Genomic DNA, 20,000 nt, shown 5'->3' on the forward strand with positions numbered 1-20,000 from the left:
GAAGTGTTAAATGTGCAAAAAACCCCAAACTGTAAACTTTCAATGGATTTCATTTTTGTGTTTGTATATAAAAGATCAAAAACTAAAATGAGAAGAAGGTGCAGCTAAGAATCTATAAATACCTAGAAAACACCTTCAAAAGACTCTTGGAAACTGGAGAAAACTGCTACAGGAAGACGTCTGGCTGACCCACATGGATTAACATGATTAAGAACTGCGACTTAGAATTAGAGTTAATCTGACAGAAGAACTGCAGTAAAAACCAGTACAAACCAGTCATAGATAAAGATAAAATAATAAAGCAGATTGTCTGGATCATACAGCTCTGCAGCTACTGGACTAATAAACTACAGGGGTGTTCTAAAACTTTTGATCTGTATGGATTTGACCATGTCTTGATGGGAAATTGATTGCATGTCTGTAATTGTGTTTGGTTTTCAGTTTAGTTGCACTGCTTGTCTCTGTTTATCGCTCCAAAACAATAAATGATAATAAATTATAATAAATGATAATAAACTTAAGCCCCTTAACCTAAATATAAACCCAAAATCAGAACCAAAAATAACAGAACAGCGTGTCTCCTCTCAAACCCCACCAGTTATAAATCTGAGATTATTGCTGCTACAGACCCACAGCAGGGCCGGGTCTCCGGCGGCGCGACGGTGAGAGAAAATCAATACTGAAGCTTATTTACCTGAAAAGTTAATTGGATTTTATCGAGCTGCTGGAATAAATACATGTTTCTGCAATAAAAGCATCCTTCTCTTCTCCTCTCCTCCTGCTGTGTTCCCTCCTTCACTGTGTGATCCCCCCATTCCAGCCCCTCATTATACCCGTCTCACACACTAAACACACACTAAACACCACACACCCTTTCCACAGCAGCTGTCAGAAAGCTTCTCTTGGAGCAGAAGCTCAATAGATGCTGTGAGGTTCTGCAGGACGTTTCTCAGACGCTGCGTAAATCTCTCAAACAACACAGAAAACACCCACTAAACCCAAACACCATAAAACCCAAACGCCATAAAACCCAAACGCCATAAAACCCAAACGCCATAAAACCCAAACGCCATAAAACCCAAACGCCATAAAACACAAACGCCATAAAACCCAAACGCCATAAAACCCAAACGCCATAAAACACAAACACCATAAAACCCAAACGCCATAAAACCCAAACGCCATAAAAGCCAAACACCATAAAACCCAAACACCATAAAACCCAAACACCATAAAACACAAACACCATAAAACCCAAACACCATAAAACACAAACGCCATAAAACCCAAACGCCATAAAACCCAAACGCCATAAACATACACAAACATAGGCGTAGGAACCGGGGGGGATGGGTGGGACATGTCCCACCCAATATTAGAAACAGGTGGATTTGTCCCCCCCAAAAATGATATCAGTTCGCTCAGGTCAGCTGTACTATTAATGAGGAGACAGACCGGACCAATCACGGAGCCGGTTCAGGTATTAAGTCACGCCTCTCAGTAGAAACAGCCAATCAGCTTGCTGGTTTTGCGGCGCGCGGAGCAGAGGCAGTTTGCTGTTGGGGAAGCCCCGCCCCCTTGCTGTGAGATTTAGCAGCGGGATCGGGACGCAGCAGCTTCAGCTGATTTTAAAACAGATCTGGATATACGGAGATTTTACTAACAGAAAGGTAACGATAGGCTAACCACGTAAACTGTGATGATATGTTTCTGATAGCTGGTTAAAAATACACGTCTCTGAATCAGCACACAGTTTAAACCCACTGTGATTAATAAACTGCAGCTGTGTTAGTGTGTAAGCTTATCTTTGGAATTAGCTAGATTGGGAGTCAGGGTTAAAGGAAAAAAATAAAATATATATGTAATGTTTCCCTGTACCTGATCAGCTAATCACTTTAATTTTCAAACTGTTTATTCATTTAGGATTACAGGACTTACTGTGAGCTATAATGAACGAACATTGATTTAACTAACTAGTTATCTAGAAGCTGGATGTAGATGATCGCCAGAATTTCGTACAGTACTTTAAGTTGGTAGTTTAAAGCAGTTACTTAACCCTGATCACTGCCCTAAACTAGTGTTTTCCACCTGATCAGCTAATAAACAGTCATTTACTGAGTTTACCTGTTAAAATCCTTTAGCCCCCTATGGAGCCTAAATTAATCATGTATATCCACCAGAGGAAGCTCTAGAATATGCAGTGTTAATATGCAGTAGAATATATAAGAACTGGGTTGAGAAACACTGCTGTAACGTGACTTCTGTTCATTTGTATTTCACAGTAAGACCACATATCCTGACGTTTATAAAAGTCTCTATGAAACGTAAAGTTACATTCTTTTACATAAAAGGACACCATCTTAAGAAGAGCTCTCAGTAGAAAAAAATAAAAGTGCAGGAGAAAATGTGAATATACGACAGAATTGACATGCCAATACATAATAATAATAATAATAATAATAATAATAATAATAATAATAATAATAACAATAATAATAATAATAATAATAATAATAATAATAATAATAATAATAATAATTATTATTATTATTATTATTATTATTATTATAATAACAATAATAATAATCTGTTATATTATTTTAAACATTAGGTGATAACTGAAAAAGTTTGTCATATGTACATAATTCAGACATTGCTTGCATAATTTTTAGTTGTATGTAATGTTTAGGTTGTAAAATCACCTTATAATAATAATTTACTTTTAATTAAAAGTAATTTCCACAAATGTTGTTCTAGGAAACTATTGGGTGGGCTTGGGTTCATATTGGCAAATGTGTCCCCCCCAATATCAAGCCCGCTCCTACACCCTTGAACACAAACGCCATAAAACACAAACGCCATAAAACACAAACGGCATAAAACACAAACGCCGTAAAACACAAACGCCGTAAAACTCAAACGCCATAAAACCCAAACGCCATAAAACCCAAACGCCATAAAACCCAAACGCCATAAAACCCAAACGCCAACAAACGCCATAAAACACAAACGCCATAAAACCCAAACGCCATAAAACACAAACGCCATAAAACCCAAACGCCAACAAACGCCATAAAACACAAACGCCATAAAACCCAAACGCCATAAAACACAAACGCCATAAAACCCAAACGCCATAAAACCCAAACGCCATAAAACACAAACGCCATAAAACACAAACGCCATAAAACCCAAACGCCAACAAACGCCATAAAACACAAACGCCATAAAACCCAAACGCCATAAAACACAAACGCCATAAAACCCAAACGCCATAAAACCCAAACGCCAACAAACGCCATAAAACACAAACGCCATAAAACCCAAACGCCATAAAACACAAACGCCATAAAACACAAACGCCATAAAACACAAACGCCATAAAACCCAAACGCCATAAAACACAAACGCCATAAAACACAAACGCCATAAAACCCAAACGCCATAAAACCCAAACGCCATAAAACACAAACGCCATAAAACACAAACGCCATAAAACACAAACGCCATAAAACACAAACGCCGTAAAACACAAACGCCGTAAAACTCAAACGCCATAAAACCCAAACGCCATAAACCCAAACGCCATAAAACCCAAACGCCATAAAACCCAAACGCCAACAAACGCCATAAAACACAAACGCCATAAAACCCAAACGCCATAAAACACAAACGCCATAAAACACAAACGCCATAAAACACAAACGCCATAAAACCCAAACGCCATAAAACCCAAACGCCATAAAACCCAAACGCCATAAAACCCAAACGCCATAAAACCCAAACGCCATAAAACACAAACGCCATAAAACCCAAACGCCATAAAACACAAACGCCATAAAACACAAACGCCATAAAACACAAACGCCATAAAACACAAACGCCATAAAACACAAACGCCATAAAACCCAAACGCCATAAAACCCAAACGCCATAAAACCCAAACGCCATAAAACACAAACGCCATAAAACACAAACGCCATAAAACACAAACGCCATAAAACACAAACGCCATAAAACACAAACGCCATAAAACCCAAACGCCATTAAACACAAACGCCATAAAACCCAAACGCCATAAAACACAAACGTCATAAAACACAAACGCCATAAAACCCAAACGCCATAAAACCCAAACGCCATAAAACACAAACGCCATAAAACACAAACGCCATAAAACACAAACGCCATAAAACCCAAACGCCATAAAACACAAACGCCATAAAACCCAAACGCCATAAAACCCAAACGCCATAAACCCAAACGCAATAAAACACAAACGCGATAAAACCCAAACGCCATAAAACCCAAACGCCATAAACCCAAACGCGATAAAACCCAAACGCCATAAAACCCAAACGCCATAAAACCCAAACGCCATAAAACCCAAACGCCATAAAACCCAAACGCCATAAAACCCAAACGCCATAAAACCCAAACGCCATAAAACCCAAACGCCATAAAACACAAACGCCATAAAACACAAACGCCATAAAACACAAACGCCATAAAACCCAAACGCCATAAAACCCAAGCGCCATAAAACACAAACGCCATAAAACACAAACGCCATAAAACCCAAATGCCATAAAACCCAAACGCCATAAAACCCAAACGCCATAAAACCCAAACGCCATAAAACACAAACGCCATTAAACACAAACGCCATAAAACCCAAACGCCATAAAACCCAAACGCCATAAAAAACAAACGCCATAAAACACAAACGCCATAAAACACAAACGCCATAAAACCCAAACGCCATAAACCCAAACGCCATAAAACACAAACGCCATTAAACACAAACGCCATAAAACACAAACGCCATAAAACCCAAACGCCATAAAACACAAACGCCATAAAACACAAACGCCATAAAACCCAAACGCCATAAAACACAAACGCCATAAAACACAAACGCCATAAAACCCAAACGCCATAAAACCCAAACGCCATAAAACCCAAACGCCATAAACCCAAACGCCATAAAACCCAAACGCCATAAAACCCAAACGCCATAAAACCCAAACGCCATAAAACCCAAACGCCATAAAACCCAAACGCCATAAAACACAAACGCCATAAAACCCAAACGCCATAAAACACAAACGCCATAAAACACAAACGCCATAAAACACAAACGCCATAAAACCCAAACGCCATAAACCCAAACGCCATAAAACCCAAACGCCATAAAACCCAAACGCCATAAACCCAAACGCCATAAAACCCAAACGCCATAAAACCCAAACGCCATAAAACCCAAACGCCATAAACCCAAACGCCATAAAACCCAAACGCCATAAAACCCAAACGCCATAAAACCCAAACGCCATAAAACCCAAACGCCATAAAACCCAAACGCCATTAAACACAAACGCCATAAAACACAAACGCCATAAAACACAAACGCCATAAAACACAAACGCCATAAAACACAAACGCCATAAAACACAAACGCCATAAAACACAAACGCCATAAAACACAAATGCCATAAAACACAAACGCCATAAAACACAAACGCCATAAAACACAAACGCCATAAAACACAAACGCCATAAAACACAAACGCCATAAAACACAAACGCCATAAAACACAAACGCCATAAAAAACAAACGCCATAAAACACAAACGCCATAAAACACAAACGCCATAAAACCCAAACGCCATAAAACCCAAACGCCATAAAACCCAAACGCCAACAAACGCCATAAAACACAAACGTCATAAAACACAAACGCCATAAAACCCAAACGCCATAAAACCCAAACGCCATAAAACCCAAATGCCATAAAACACAAACGCCATAAAACACAAACGCCATAAAACACAAACGCCATAAAACACAAACGCCATAAAAAACAAACACCATAAAACACAAACGCCATAAAACACAAACGCCATAAAACCCAAACGCCATAAAACCCAAACGGCATAAAACCCAAACGCCAACAAACGCCATAAAACACAAACGTCATAAAACACAAACGCCATAAAACCCAAACGTCATAAAACCCAAACGCCATAAAACCCAAAGGCCAACAAACGCCATAAAACACAAACGTCATAAAACACAAACGCCATAAAACACAAACGCCATAAAACACAAACGCCATAAAACCCAAACGCCATAAAACCCAAACGCCAACAAACGCCATAAAACACAAACGTCATAAAACACAAACGCCATAAAACACAAACGCCATAAAACACAAACGCCATAAAACACAAACGCCATAAAACACAAACGCCATAAAACCCAAACGCCATAAAACACAAACGCCATAAAACCCAAACGCCATAAAAAAAACGTGGCTCAAAACAGAGCAATACAGGATATTTAAAATCATCTAAAACTCAGGAAAGACTTAAGTATCAATTCAGGAAGGAATAAGATGCTCACTGTTTTCATTTATACCTGAAGTATTAGGAGTATATCTGTATTAGTGTAAACACAACAAGACACATTTAAAACAGGTACAAATCCAACCTTTCAAACCAGTTCAGGAGGTGAATGGAATCATGCATTCATTAACCCAGTATAATCTCCCAGTACAACTCAAACACCAGCACCAGCACTAGCTAACTGGAAACTCATTTACTAAATACATGTGGTAAATATATACATTTATGCAAATATATGTGATTAAAATTTTACAGATATAGATGTAAACAGGGTCAATGTTTAATAAAATAAGTTCCATTTTTCTGCAGATCAACTAGAAATAAAGTAAATCTTCTGGATGATGTTAGTCCTGGGTTTCTGAGCTCCACACATTCACTCAAGACTGAAAATATAAAAAATTATTATTCTGAACTGAGCTGTAGATGATTCTAATAATCACAGAGAATGTTATTAGAATATTAAATACAACAGCAAAAAAGTAAGTACATTTTTGTTTGGTAAATTTTAACTTTGCTGTAAAAATGCATCTTAGCAATAAATCTTATACCATCGGAAAACCAGTTAATTTCTCTTTTAGATGATTATGGGATGTGGGTTTATAAACTTGTTTTGAGCTTCTGATTCCCCGGGTCCTGCTGCAGCATCATTTGGAATGAACCCTACTGCCATAACTGAATATTAGTGTACATAAGAGAATCAAGTGATGAAAAAAGGATTAAAAATTTACACAAAGCACAAATAGTTCTAAACTACAAAATGACAAAAATCTTCAGTGTTTTGCTTCGTCTACAGGAATAATGCTGCAGACAAAATATTATAAAGATATTACTGAATCTCCATTACTCTTATTTAAGTTTTATGCAAAAATCTTAAAACCAGAAGAAATACAACTGTGTTTTTGTGTTTGATCAGAATGATTTTACACTATAAATAAATAAAAAGAGATTTTCTTTTAATGAGGCAACAATTAAAAACAACAGTAAGGATCAGTGTAGAAAAATCAAACCTGTAAACAGTCAAAGAGTTTTTGTTTTCTGATTTACAGGAATGACCTGCTGACCTGCTCCAGACCCGCAGGACAGACAGGAGCTCAGAGAAGACACTGGTCTGTCTGTCTGTCTGTCTGTCTGACAGGTGTTTCAGAGCCGAGTTCAGCAGGACATTAAATTATTCTCCCAGCAGCCGATCAGCCCAACCAGCGGAGACTCGCCGCTCCGGCCGCAGTGTTTCACCTGAATCAGCATGAAGACTAGGAGAAGAGACCCACCTGTCCACAGCTGCATTAATCTGCAGGACAAACACTTTCCTGCCAGAGGAATAAAGAGGAATAAAGAGGAATAGAGCGGAATAAAGAGGAATAGAGCGGAATAAAGGGGAATAAAGGGGAATAAAGAGGAATAAAGAGGAATAAAGAGGAATAGAGCGGAATAAAGAGGAATAGAGCGGAATAAAGAGGAATAGAGCGGAATAAAGAGGAATAAAGAGGAATAAAGAGGAATAGAGCGGAATAAAGAGGAATAGAGCGGAATAAAGGGGAATAAAGAGGAATAAAGGGGAATAAAGAGGAATAGAGCGGAATAAAGAGGAATAAAGAGGAATAAAGTGGAATAGAGCGGAATAAAGGGGAATAGAGCGGAATAAAGAGGAATAGAGCGGAATAAAGGGGAATAAAGAGGAATAAAGAGGAATAAAGAGGAATAGAGCAGAATAAAGGGGAATAAAGAGGAATAGAGCGGAATAAAGAGGAATAAAGAGGAATAAAGAGGAATAGAGCGGAATAAAGAGGAATAGAGCGGAATAAAGGGGAATAAAGAGGAATAAAGAGGAATAAAGAGGAATAAAGGGGAATAAAGAGGAATAGAGCGGAATAAAGAGGAATAAAGAAGAATAAAGAGGAATAGAGCGGAATAAAGGGGAATAAAGAGGAATAAAGAGGAATAGAGCGGAATAAAGGGGAATAAAGAGGAATAGAGCGGAATAAAGAGGAATAGAGTGGAATAAAGAGGAATAAAGAGGAATAGAGTGGAATAAAGGGGAATAAAGAGGAATAAAGGGGAATAAAGAGGAATAAAGAGGAATAGAGTGGAATAAAGAGGAATAGAGTGGAATAAAGAGGAATAAAGAGGAATAGAGCGGAATAAAGGGTAATAAAGAGGAATAAAGGGGAATAAAGAGGAATAAAGAGGAATAGAGCGGAATAAAGAGGAATAGAGCGTAATAAAGAGGAATAGAGCGGAATAAAGGGAAATAAAGAGGAATAGAGCGGAATAAAGAGGAATAGAGCGGAATAAAGGGGAATAAAGAGGAATAAAGAGGAATAAAGGGGAATAAAGAGGAATAGAGCGGAATAAAGAGGAATAAAGAGGAATAAAGTGGAATAGAGCGGAATAAAGGGGAATAGAGCGGAATAAAGAGGAATAGAGCGGAATAAAGGGGAATAAAGAGGAATAAAGAGGAATAAAGAGGAATAGAGCAGAATAAAGGGGAATAAAGAGGAATAGAGCGGAATAAAGAGGAATAAAGAGGAATAAAGAGGAATAGAGCGGAATAAAGAGGAATAGAGCGGAATAAAGGGGAATAAAGAGGAATAAAGAGGAATAAAGAGGAATAAAGAGGAATAAAGGGGAATAAAGAGGAATAGAGCGGAATAAAGAGGAATAGAGCGGAATAAAGAGGAATAGAGCGGAATAAAGAGGAATAGAGCGGAATAAAGAGGAATAGAGCGGAATAGTTGTTTGTGATGTGATGATAAGTCAGAGCTGCTGCTTCTACAGGATTTCCTGTTCAATATTTCATCTCCAGACGCTGGAGAGACGCTGGCAGATACTGAGGCTACGGCACTCACATTTATTTATTTATTTATTTATTTAGCTTATTATGATCTTTACTCCATCAAAAGTTTAAGCAGCTATCACTGATCATTATAAACACTGAATACTGAAGCATTACACAGTTATAAACATGTATTAGATGTGGATTGATCGGTGGTTCTGGGGGAAATACTAAAAGCTGATCATTGCAGGACCTGCGGGACCTGCGGGATGTGAGCGTTGATCTCCTGCTTTAACTTTAATGTAAGTTGTTTAAAGCTCATTGAGAAATGCCTTCTATGATTTTTCCCCAGCTGACGACACGGTGTCTTCAACCTTACTCACAAGATAACACCTCGCAACTTATACAGAAATGGTGTTCCCAAGCTGAGGTAACACTTTAGGATCAATTTACATACAATTATAGTTAATAGTAATATCACTATTACTACTGGTTTAAATATTCCTGTAGTGGAATTCATTACGGCTCAATTACCTGCAATTACCATCATACGTTTCCTCTTATTTTATTTATTTTTTGTATTTTATTATATATCTTATATCTTTATTCTGTTATATAGCCAATATCTCTCATCCCATTTATAATCATTTTTTGCTTTTTGATTATTGTTCTTTGCTCTTATTGTAATTGCGCTGCTGTAATACCTGACTTTCCCACTGGGATTAATAAAGTGATGTTTCTACAGCTGTCCTGTAACTGACTCATCATGTCTGTGTCTCGCTGAAATACAGGATATGAGTAAACTATAATCAGGTGATTCTATATTATATATTATATACTGCTGTATCACTAATATGTTTCTGAGAGTCTGACGGTTATTTATTTCATCTAAATTGGACTATTTAAAATAAACTTGTTATCAACACTCTTTCAGAACACTCTTAACTCAGAGAAACACCTACAAACACTTCTGCAGTTCTTCAGCAGTGATTCAGACTTTACTCAGCTGAAGTTTAAAGACTCACTGCTTCAGACGGATCATCAGAAACCTCTCAGCTGATCTCAGTAAAGAACCACAGCTGGGATTTACACACAACACAGAGGCAGCAGTGAAACGCTGAGCTCTATTTTATAATACATTCAGTTTAAGCGCTGAGTCACGCTGAGCTCTGAAAATTCCTATTCTTCACTCTGAATACGAGAAAAGAGCAGCTCTATAACTCTGATACTGGAGGTTAAATATCTGCATGTTTATTGTTACAGTCGAGTCTAAAAGCAGCACCTGTTATTCAGCTGCTCATAAGAACTTAATAAACCAGCAGATTTACTTTAAATATTCTCTATTACACAGTGAAATAATCCACCAATGAGATTCATGAGGATAAAAGAGCCACTATTAATTCACCTGATTAATGCAAACCAATAATTAAACCATTAAATCAATTACCTTTAGCTAATATTAGACTATTACAATAATATTAACAGCTAATATATCACACTTTACCATGACTCCACTATAAATGACTATTTAATCATGATTAGTAATGTTATATTTAGCTTCAGAATCAGAATCTGTCAGATTGTAAATCTGTAATGAATGTGTTTTCCTGCATAAATAAAACCTCCCAGAGGCAGAATAAACTGAGCATGGTGTTAAAGATGTGCTGAGACTCACTTGGAGACGAGTGAGAAAGCTTCAGCGCACACGGCCGGACAGGGCACCAGTTTAATCAGCACATGCTGGGAAGCAGCCTGGAAATGAGCCTGAGACACTTTCTCCATTACTGAGGACAGAGTGTTCACGTCCACCGCCTTCGCCCCGGGGTCTCCTCCTGCAGGGTCCAGAATATTCCCCCCGTGCACCACCAGCACCAGAACCTGAGTCTGACACTTCACCTGATACACACACGCACACACACACACAACCACATCAGAAAAAAACTACATTTAACCTTAAAAAATACAAATTAAAGACGATAACCACAATATCAGAAAAACACTGACAAAACAACCAAAACATTATTTCAGTGATCTGACATATTTGATCAAAAATGTGCTTTATGTATTGAAGATTAGAGTAAAATAAAATTTATTGGGCATATATTATCTGATTTGATTGATAGGTAAATGAAAATGAGAACAGTGTGAATTTTCCTTACGATTGCAGCTGATATTTGCATGTTGTAGGGAGTGACTGTTCACACATTGCAATGATGAATGAAATACAGCCTTAGCACAAACATATCCCTTGTTTATTTATATAGACTGCTACTGTCACCTGCTAAGATATGTTATGTATTTTTACCCCTTTAATAAACAAGCCATGCAAAAATACATAACACCTTCTGTGGCCATTGTAAAAAAAAATCTAACGTTAAACATGGTTTTGTAGATTGAGTATATTCGGGGGAAAAAGGAACGATTGTGAAAAAGGGATCCCTGATTCAAACAGACTGCAGTGTAAAGTGAGAATAAATGCACTGTGGACTCGGCGTGTTTACTGGAGCCGGAGGCTCATAATAAATAAAAGTCCAGGTTAGATTTATAGCAGCATCAGCTAGAAGATTCCTCATTTTACTGAAGAGCTGAGATTCACTACCTCAGGATCTTCTGCACAATCCAGACTGGACTGAGGGACACATCTGCTCCGACCAATCCGGTACAAGCTCTCTGAACCAGGAGAGGAGGAGGAGAGGAAGAGAAGAGAGGAGGAGGAGGAGGAGAGGAGGAGGAGGAGGAAGAGGAGGAGGAGGAGGAGGAGAGGAGGAGAAGAGAGGAGGAGGAGGAGAGGAGGAGAAGAGAGGAGGAGGAGGAGGAGGAGAGGAGGAGGAGGAAGAGAAGGAGGAGGAGAGGAGGAGAAGAGAGGAGGAGGAGGAGAGGAGGAGGAGGAAGAGGAGGAGGAGGAAGAGGAGGAGAGGAGGAGGAGAGGAGGAGGAGGAGGAGGAGAGGAGGAGCAGGAAGAGAAGGAGGAGGAGAGGAGGAGAAGAGAGGAGCAGGAGGAGAGGAGGAGGAGGAAGAGGAGGAGGAGGTGAGGAGTAGAGGAGGAGGAGGAGAGGAGGAGGAGGAAGAGGAGGAGAGGAGGAGGAGGAAGAGGAGGAGGAGGAAGAGGAGGAGAGGAGGAGGAGAGGAAGAGGAGGAGTTGAGGAGGAGGAAGAGAAGGAGGAGGAGAGGAGGAGGAGGAAGAGGAGGAGAGGAGGAGGAGGAGGAGAGGAGGAGGAAGAGGAGGAGAGGAGGAGGTGAGGAGTAGAGGAGGAGGAGGAGAGGAGGAGGAGGAAGAGGAGGAGAGGAGGAGGAGAGGAGAAGAGGAGGAGAGGAGAAGAGGAGGGGAGGAATGGAGGGAAGAGAGAAAGAAAAAGAGATAGAGATTACTCCAGAGACAATAACAATCTGTGACAATTAAAAAAACAATGATTGTAAATGTAAAGTATTTAATGAAGGTCTGTAACATTTTAACGTTCAGCACCCGTCAAATGTTTAAACACATCTTTTTATTTACAGTCTTTCCCGAATGTTTAAACGCATTTTTAGAAACTCTGCTCAGTTTCTCAAAACTCTAAACACAAACTGAAAATTATTAACTGCTTTGTTAAAAACAATGTCCTGCAGGGCATCAATTAAACACTGATAAGATAAATTCAGAGCTCTGTTATCAGAAGTGTTTGGTTAAGTTTTGACTTCATGAGTTCACTGTACAAATTCAAATGCAGACAAATCCATGGAAATATATTGGCTTTCTCTTCCTTATATTTATTTGGTGCGGTGTAGAACCACACTAGGCACACTAGTACTCACACTAGGCAATCCGAACCGTGCCCGGGCACGGTTACCTCCCAAAGCACGGTTCGTTTGGCTAGTGTGATCGCTCCGAACCGTGCCCGGGCACGGTACGCTGAACCGTGCCCGGGCCCGCTTGGAGAGGTGGGCCCGAGCACGGTTCACTTGGACCCGGGCACGGTACAGATGCAGTGTGAGCGCAAACCGTGCCCGGGCACGGATCAAGATGACGTCAGTGATGCGACGCTACTGTAAACGGAGGACGTGTTATACACAATTCTGCATATAATATTTTTGAAAAGGGTTCTAAAGAGCACCATAATGGTTAGTGTTACCCATAATAAATTAGGACTACTATCTACAAGTCCTAAACAACAAACACATTTTATTATTACTTGAGTTTTATGTTTCGCTCCTTTGGTCACTATTTATGTATATAGCAAGTACCTCTCTTACCTTACTGATAAACGTGAATTGTAGCCCGCGAGTAAAGCTGCAAATTTCTCCCTGGACGTCTGCTGCTTGTGTAAAAACCTTCTTACACGTGCAGCACGATTAGCAGTAAATCGTTGTTTTGCACAATCAATGAATCTCTGGTTCAGTTGCGTATTTGCACGCCCAAAACGACTCCAGAGAAACAAAAACAACAGTACAATCCTGAACTCCATTGTTTTGCGCGCGCATACTGTTCTTCAAAACAAAAGTCACCTGTTGACGAAAGCGTGCTCGGGCACGGATCGTTTAGCGCAGTGTGAGTGCAGGCCTGCGGGGGAGTGGGGAGGGGGCCGAACCGTGCTCCGGCACGATTCAACCAAAACGGGCCTAGTGTGAGTACACCCTTAGAGGTGCTGAAATTTGAGTTGTTTGGTGATTGTTCGAGACGTTGAATGACGTGCATTAGAGTCTCCTGGATTTATATTCAGTGTCCAAAAAAGTTTCAGACTTTACTTTTCAAATCAAATGGGAACAAATAAATATCACACTATTGTTCTCTGACATTTTAAATTGGCTCGATTCAAAAGTGTAGAAGATTTAGGAAATGCTGCTCCAAATCTGTAATTCCCCACTCAGCTCACTCTCACTCCCTGCACTCGCCTCACTCTCACTCCCTGCACTCGCCTCACTCTCACTCCCTGCACTCAGCTCACTCTCACTCCCTGCACTCGCCTCACTCTCACTCCCTGCACTCAGCTCACTCTCACTCCCTGCACTCGCCTCACTCTCACTCCCTGCACTCGCCTCACTCCCTGCACTCAGCTCACTCTCACTCCCTGCACTCGCCTCACTCTCACTCCCTGCACTCAGCTCACTCCCTGCACTCAGCTCACTCTCACTCCCTGCACTCGCCTCACTCTCACTCCCTGCACTCAGCTCACTCTCACTCCCTGCACTCGCCTCACTCTCACTCCCTGCACTCGCCTCACTCCCTGCACTCAGCTCACTCTCACTCCCTGCACTCGCCTCACTCTCACTCCCTGCACTCAGCTCACTCCCTGCACTCAGCTCACTCTCACTCCCTGCACTCGCCTCACTCTCACTCCCTGCACTCAGCTCACTCTCACTCCCTGCACTCAGCTCACTCTCACTCCCTGCACTCGCCTCACTCTCACTCCCTGCACTCGCCTCACTCCCTGCACTCAGCTCACTCTCACTCCCTGCACTCGCCTCACTCTCACTCCCTGCACTCAGCTCACTCTCACTCCCTGCACTCAGCTCACTCTCACTCCCTGCACTCGCCTCACTCTCACTCCCTGCACTCGCCTCACTCTCACTCCCTGCACTCGCCTCACTCTCACTCCCTGCACTCGCCTCACTCTCACTCCCTGCACTCGCCTCACTCTCACTCCCTGCACTCAGCTCACTCTCACTCCCTGCACTCGCCTCACTCTCACTCCCTGCACTCAGCTCACTCTCACTCCCTGCACTCGCCTCACTCTCACTCCCTGCACTCGCCTCACTCCCTGCACTCAGCTCACTCTCACTCCCTGCACTCGCCTCACTCTCACTCCCTGCACTCAGCTCACTCCCTGCACTCAGCTCACTCTCACTCCCTGCACTCGACTCACTCTCACTCCCTGCACTCAGCTCACTCTCACTCCCTGCACTCGCCTCACTCTCACTTCCTGCACTCGCCTCACTCTCACTCCCTGCACTCGCCTCACTCTCACTCCCTGCACTCAGCTCACTCTCACTCCCTGCACTCGCCTCACTCTCACTCCCTGCACTCAGCTCACTCTCACTTCCTGCACTCGCCTCACTCTCACTCCCTGCACTCGCCTCACTCTCACTCCCTGCACTCAGCTCACTCTCACTCCCTGCACTCGCCTCACTCTCACTCCCTGCACTCAGCTCACTCTCACTCCCTGCACTCGCCTCACTCTCACTCCCTGCACTCAGCTCACTCTCACTCCCTGCACTCAGCTCACTCTCACTCCCTGCACTCAGCTCACTCTCACTCCCTGCACTCGCCTCACTCTCACTCCCTGCACTCGCCTCACTCTCACTCCCTGCACTCGCCTCACTCTCACTCCCTGCACTCGCCTCACTCCCTGCGCTCAGCTCACTCTCACTCCCTGCACTCAGCTCACTCTCACTCCCTGCACTCAGCTCACTCTCACTCCCTGCACTCGCCTCACTCTCACTCCCTGCACTCGCCTCACTCTCACTCCCTGCACTCAGCTCACTCTCACTCCCTGCACTCAGCTCACTCTCACTCCCTGCACTCAGCTCACTCTCACTCCCTGCACTCGCCTCACTCTCACTCCCTGCACTCGCCTCACTCTCACTCCCTGCACTCAGCTCACTCTCACTCCCTGCACTCGCCTCACTCCCTGCGCTCAGCTCACTCTCACTCCCTGCACTCGCCTCACTCTCACTCTCTGCACTCGCCTCACTCTCACTCCCTGCACTCGCCTCACTCCCTGCGCTCAGCTCACTCCCTGCGCTCAGCTCACTCTCACTCCCTGCACTCAGCTCACTCCCTGCACTCGCCTCACTCTCACTCCCTGCACTCAGCTCACTCCCTGCACTCGCCTCACTCTCACTCCCTGCACTCAGCTCACTCCCTGCACTCAGCTCACTCCCTGCACTCGCCTCACTCTCACTCCCTGCACTCAGCTCACTCTCACTCCCTGCACTCAGCTCACTCCCTGCACTCGCCTCACTCTCACTCCCTGCACTCGCCTCACTCTCACTCCCTGCACTCAGCTCACTCTCACTCCCTGCACTCAGCTCACTCTCACTCCCTGCACTCGCCTCACTCTCACTCCCTGCACTCAGCTCACTCCCTGCACTCAGCTCACTCCCTGCACTCGCCTCACTCTCACTCTTCCCCTGGATCAGGGTGTTGCACGGCCCTGTGTCCTCTCTCTGCCCTGCTGTTCTAAACTCTTCCCGGTCAGCGAGTGAGAGCTGATGTAAGATGTACAGATCTGATACTGCAGACTGAGTTAGATAGTGCAGACAGCGGGACAAAAGTCCTGCACAGGGTCCTGATGCAGCAGCTCATACTTTACTTCATACAGTCAAATCTGCACTTAAACTACTGTGATGGAATCAAGTCAAGAAAAGACAAAAGCAAAAGCAAGAAACCTTGAGTGGCACCAAAACCCACAGGAAAAAAACACCAAAAAAAACACACAAAAAAACCCCACAGAAAATCTCTACAGAGTCGAAGAAGCAAGCCCTCAATATGATCAGAAAATAAGAATATAATCAAAAAAGATGTTAAAACTAATTTAGATATATTCAGTATATTCCCTTTTATTTGTGATGCATTTATGCATCATTCTCTCATCATTTCCAGTGAAAGGACCCAGAAAACACTTTACAGAAAACACTGTTCACTTTCCTGCAGTTTCCCAGCATTGCTGCCCCAGATTAACAATGAGGTTAAATAAAGTAAATAATGTATTTGCTTCTTATTTTTAGCATTATAAATCTGTAGTTTTTGGTCCACACTTTTATTGTTCTGTTAATCTATCAGTTACTTTATGTCAGTAATTCGTTTTCCTGCAGTTTCTGGTGATCTTATGCTTTTCCAGTTTGACCACGCTGATATTTGCATAACAGAGAAGCCTATTATGAATCTACCTGCATTTTTTGACCTTTGCAATGAATGAGGAAGATGGTTTTCTGGAGATGACCAATGAGAAAGATCCTCTCAGACGCATTAAAATATGCACATATACACCTCACTGAGGGAGCAGCTTTTCTTGAAAAGGCAATAATCATATGCACACAAAACTGCATAATTACATGTACAGGCATTTTACTCGTAAGCACTCTGTCCTGTGATTGACTTGCAGCTACGCTTTTATACATATTTGTTTTTAGATCAGTTAAAAATCCACTTACTTCTTATGAGTGACTTTTACAGAATGTAGTTACATACTGTACTGAGAACTATATCACACAAAAATATCTCATCATAATCTCTCAGGCAATCAAACAGCAGATTGGCTTTAATCCACCAGCTACGCCTCATTCCCTTAGTCAAACACTGCACACCAAACCCCCCACAAACCCCCAATACCCCTACACCACCATCACCACCCCAACCTCCCCCCCCCCACCAAAGCCGGTGTGTTCCTCAGTAAGGGTGTCATGACAACCCCGAGTTGATCTGAGATCAGGCTCGGCTGCAGCGGCTCTTTAAATAGCTCATGCTTCATTTTCTGACGGCGTCTCTCTGAGGAGCGATTGTGCTGAATGAAAGCCGGAGCTGCAGCTCAGAGCGTCCCGCCCGCCTGATGTTGGAGAGTCTCCGTGGAGCCCAGCTGCAGAGCGCTATTCAGAACCGCACGCGGCAGCGTGAAGTACCCGAGCAGCAGAGCGCCTAACCCTGCGGAGAATAAACACCGTCAATCAGCTGCTAGAAAGCACTCCAGATTATACTGCCTGCTGCCTGTTTCTACTGAACTCCAGTGTGTGTGTGTGAGTGTGTGTGTGTGAGAGAGAGTGTGTGTGTGTGTATGTGTGTGTGTGTGTGTGTGTGTGTGTGAGAGAGTGTGTGTGTGTATGTGTGTGAGTGTGTGTGTGTGAGAGAGAGTGTGTGTGTGTGTATGTGTGTGTGTGTGTGTGTGTGTGTGTGTGTGAGAGAGAGTGTGTGTGTGTGTATGTGTGTGTGTGTGTGTGTGTGTGTGTGTGTGTATGTGTGTGTGTGTGTGTGTGTGTGTGTGAGAGAGAGTGTGTGTGTGTGTAAGAGAAATACAGAAGGAGAGCTCTCAGTCTCAGGCTTGGTGTTTCACTGCAGTCCTCTGATCACCTGCTGCCAATATTCCTTCCCTCAATATCAGCTTATTAGAGCCGATCAGCATATTGATCATATGGGAGTTCTGGACTTCATGGACACATCCTACTGGATTCAGTGAAGAGCTTCCACAAATTACATAGTTGGGTTGTAGTAGCATTAAACCATGCAAGTGAAGCAACGAAAAGTAAGGTAACACTATGCAAATTAGTGCAGCCAAAGCACTACATTTAGCCAGGAAAGACTTTTCAGGAGTTGGGTAGATCATTTTACTCACTAGTGTTTAGAATAGAGCTGTAAGATAAACTGTATTTCAATTTTTATCATGATATGAGTTTTCGCAATAAACACCTCAAAAGAAATGCAATATAATCATGAATAACTGCGAAGTCTAATCTCATTACTGAGTGCATGCTGTAACAGAGGAACTGCTGCAGAACAACACCTACATGATCGTTCTGGACGGGAATAAAATCACAGAGGATAAAAACGCAACATAAAAGAGAAAATTAGAAAATGAAGAAATCAGATGTTTTTTCAATAAGCTTTTTAAAATGATACTACAGCAAACATTATAAACACTTGCCCTCATCTAAGCTCTATTTACTTCTGTAATGAACAGAAGCTGCATTATTTATTACAAAATTATATGGTCTTTTCCACACTGTCAATAACTTCTAATTAATAAGAGTACTGCTGCCTTCCTATGATACTGCATAACAACATTTATTTTTAAGAGGGAAAACATTGAGCCAGTATTAAAACAGGGAGAACTATCTGTTTTAATAAAAACATATAGAAAAACAAATTGAAGCAAACGGCCTGTTTATCAGCAGAGCTACACGTCATACTGCAACCAGCCAGCAGAGGCGCTAGACTTGTGCTCGGTTCTGTAAAAACACTGCATGTTTTAAAACACTGTCAAAATTTTAGAAAAAAACAAGTTTTTGTTTATTTGATTAATCATTATCAGGAATAATGCCTCACACTCGTCCTCGTCGTCTGTGCACTGTTTACTCTGTCTACACTGTTTTTGTCTGCACTGGAGATCTAGTCTAATAGTGTTTTGTTTTACTGTACAACTCTGTATCAGTATAATGACAATAAATTGAATTGAATTGAATTGAATTTAACAGTTGTGAACTTATTTTCACACATAACAGTAAAAATAAACAGTGCAGAAAACTCCTGAAATCTGGTTTTAATGTCTCCAAAACTGCATAAGAATGAATAGAGAACAAGAACAGAGAGAGAGAAATGTAATAATCCTGATTGATGTTCCCTTAATAAACTATTTATGAGATTATAATCTTTCTAATTCACATGTTAAACCAGGAGTCAAACAAGAGACTCAGAGGAAACTGAAGAGCATCTCTGGTTTGTATTTTAGTAAAAGGAGCTGGAAACAAGATCAGGGGTTTAATTCAGGTGAGAAAAGTGAGGGAGTCTTTTATGACCTCAGAGAAGCAAAGCATCAAGTGAGAGATAAAATCAAACATCACAATCATTTAAATATTAATAAATAAACCTGATTCTGCAGAATAATTCCAGCTCTGACTGATCTGAGGGAGCAGAGCTAATAACCAGTTAAACACCACAGATTTACACCGGCGAGAGGTCCAGTACTTTTACTGCAGTGGTATTAGATGGTCCGGGTCCGATTTAATTTCATGGTTTATCTGAGAGGAACGCGTGTGATTGGCTGAGAGAACTGGAAGATTGACTGTAGCTGTAAACCTCCCTCCAGTATGTCAGTATTTTATTTACTAAACAAGAACAGAAAACCTGCATTTTA

The 20,000-nt window shown here is 41.9% G+C and overlaps 1 protein-coding gene across 1 annotated transcript in view; it reads right to left on the reverse strand.

Moving 5' to 3' along the window:
• pitpnm3 (PITPNM family member 3) overlaps positions 1-20,000 on the reverse strand; it is a 106,391-nt gene that overhangs the window by 33,942 nt on the left and 52,449 nt on the right. Inside the window, 2 exon segments of the mRNA XM_049467217.1 lie at positions 10,856-11,076; positions 11,780-11,850. Of these exon segments, the coding sequence (XP_049323174.1) occupies positions 10,856-11,076; positions 11,780-11,850 (292 nt within the window).

Source organism: Astyanax mexicanus, chromosome 18, assembly GCF_023375975.1.
Source record: "Astyanax mexicanus isolate ESR-SI-001 chromosome 18, AstMex3_surface, whole genome shotgun sequence".
Taxonomy (NCBI): Eukaryota; Metazoa; Chordata; class Actinopteri; order Characiformes; family Acestrorhamphidae; genus Astyanax; species Astyanax mexicanus.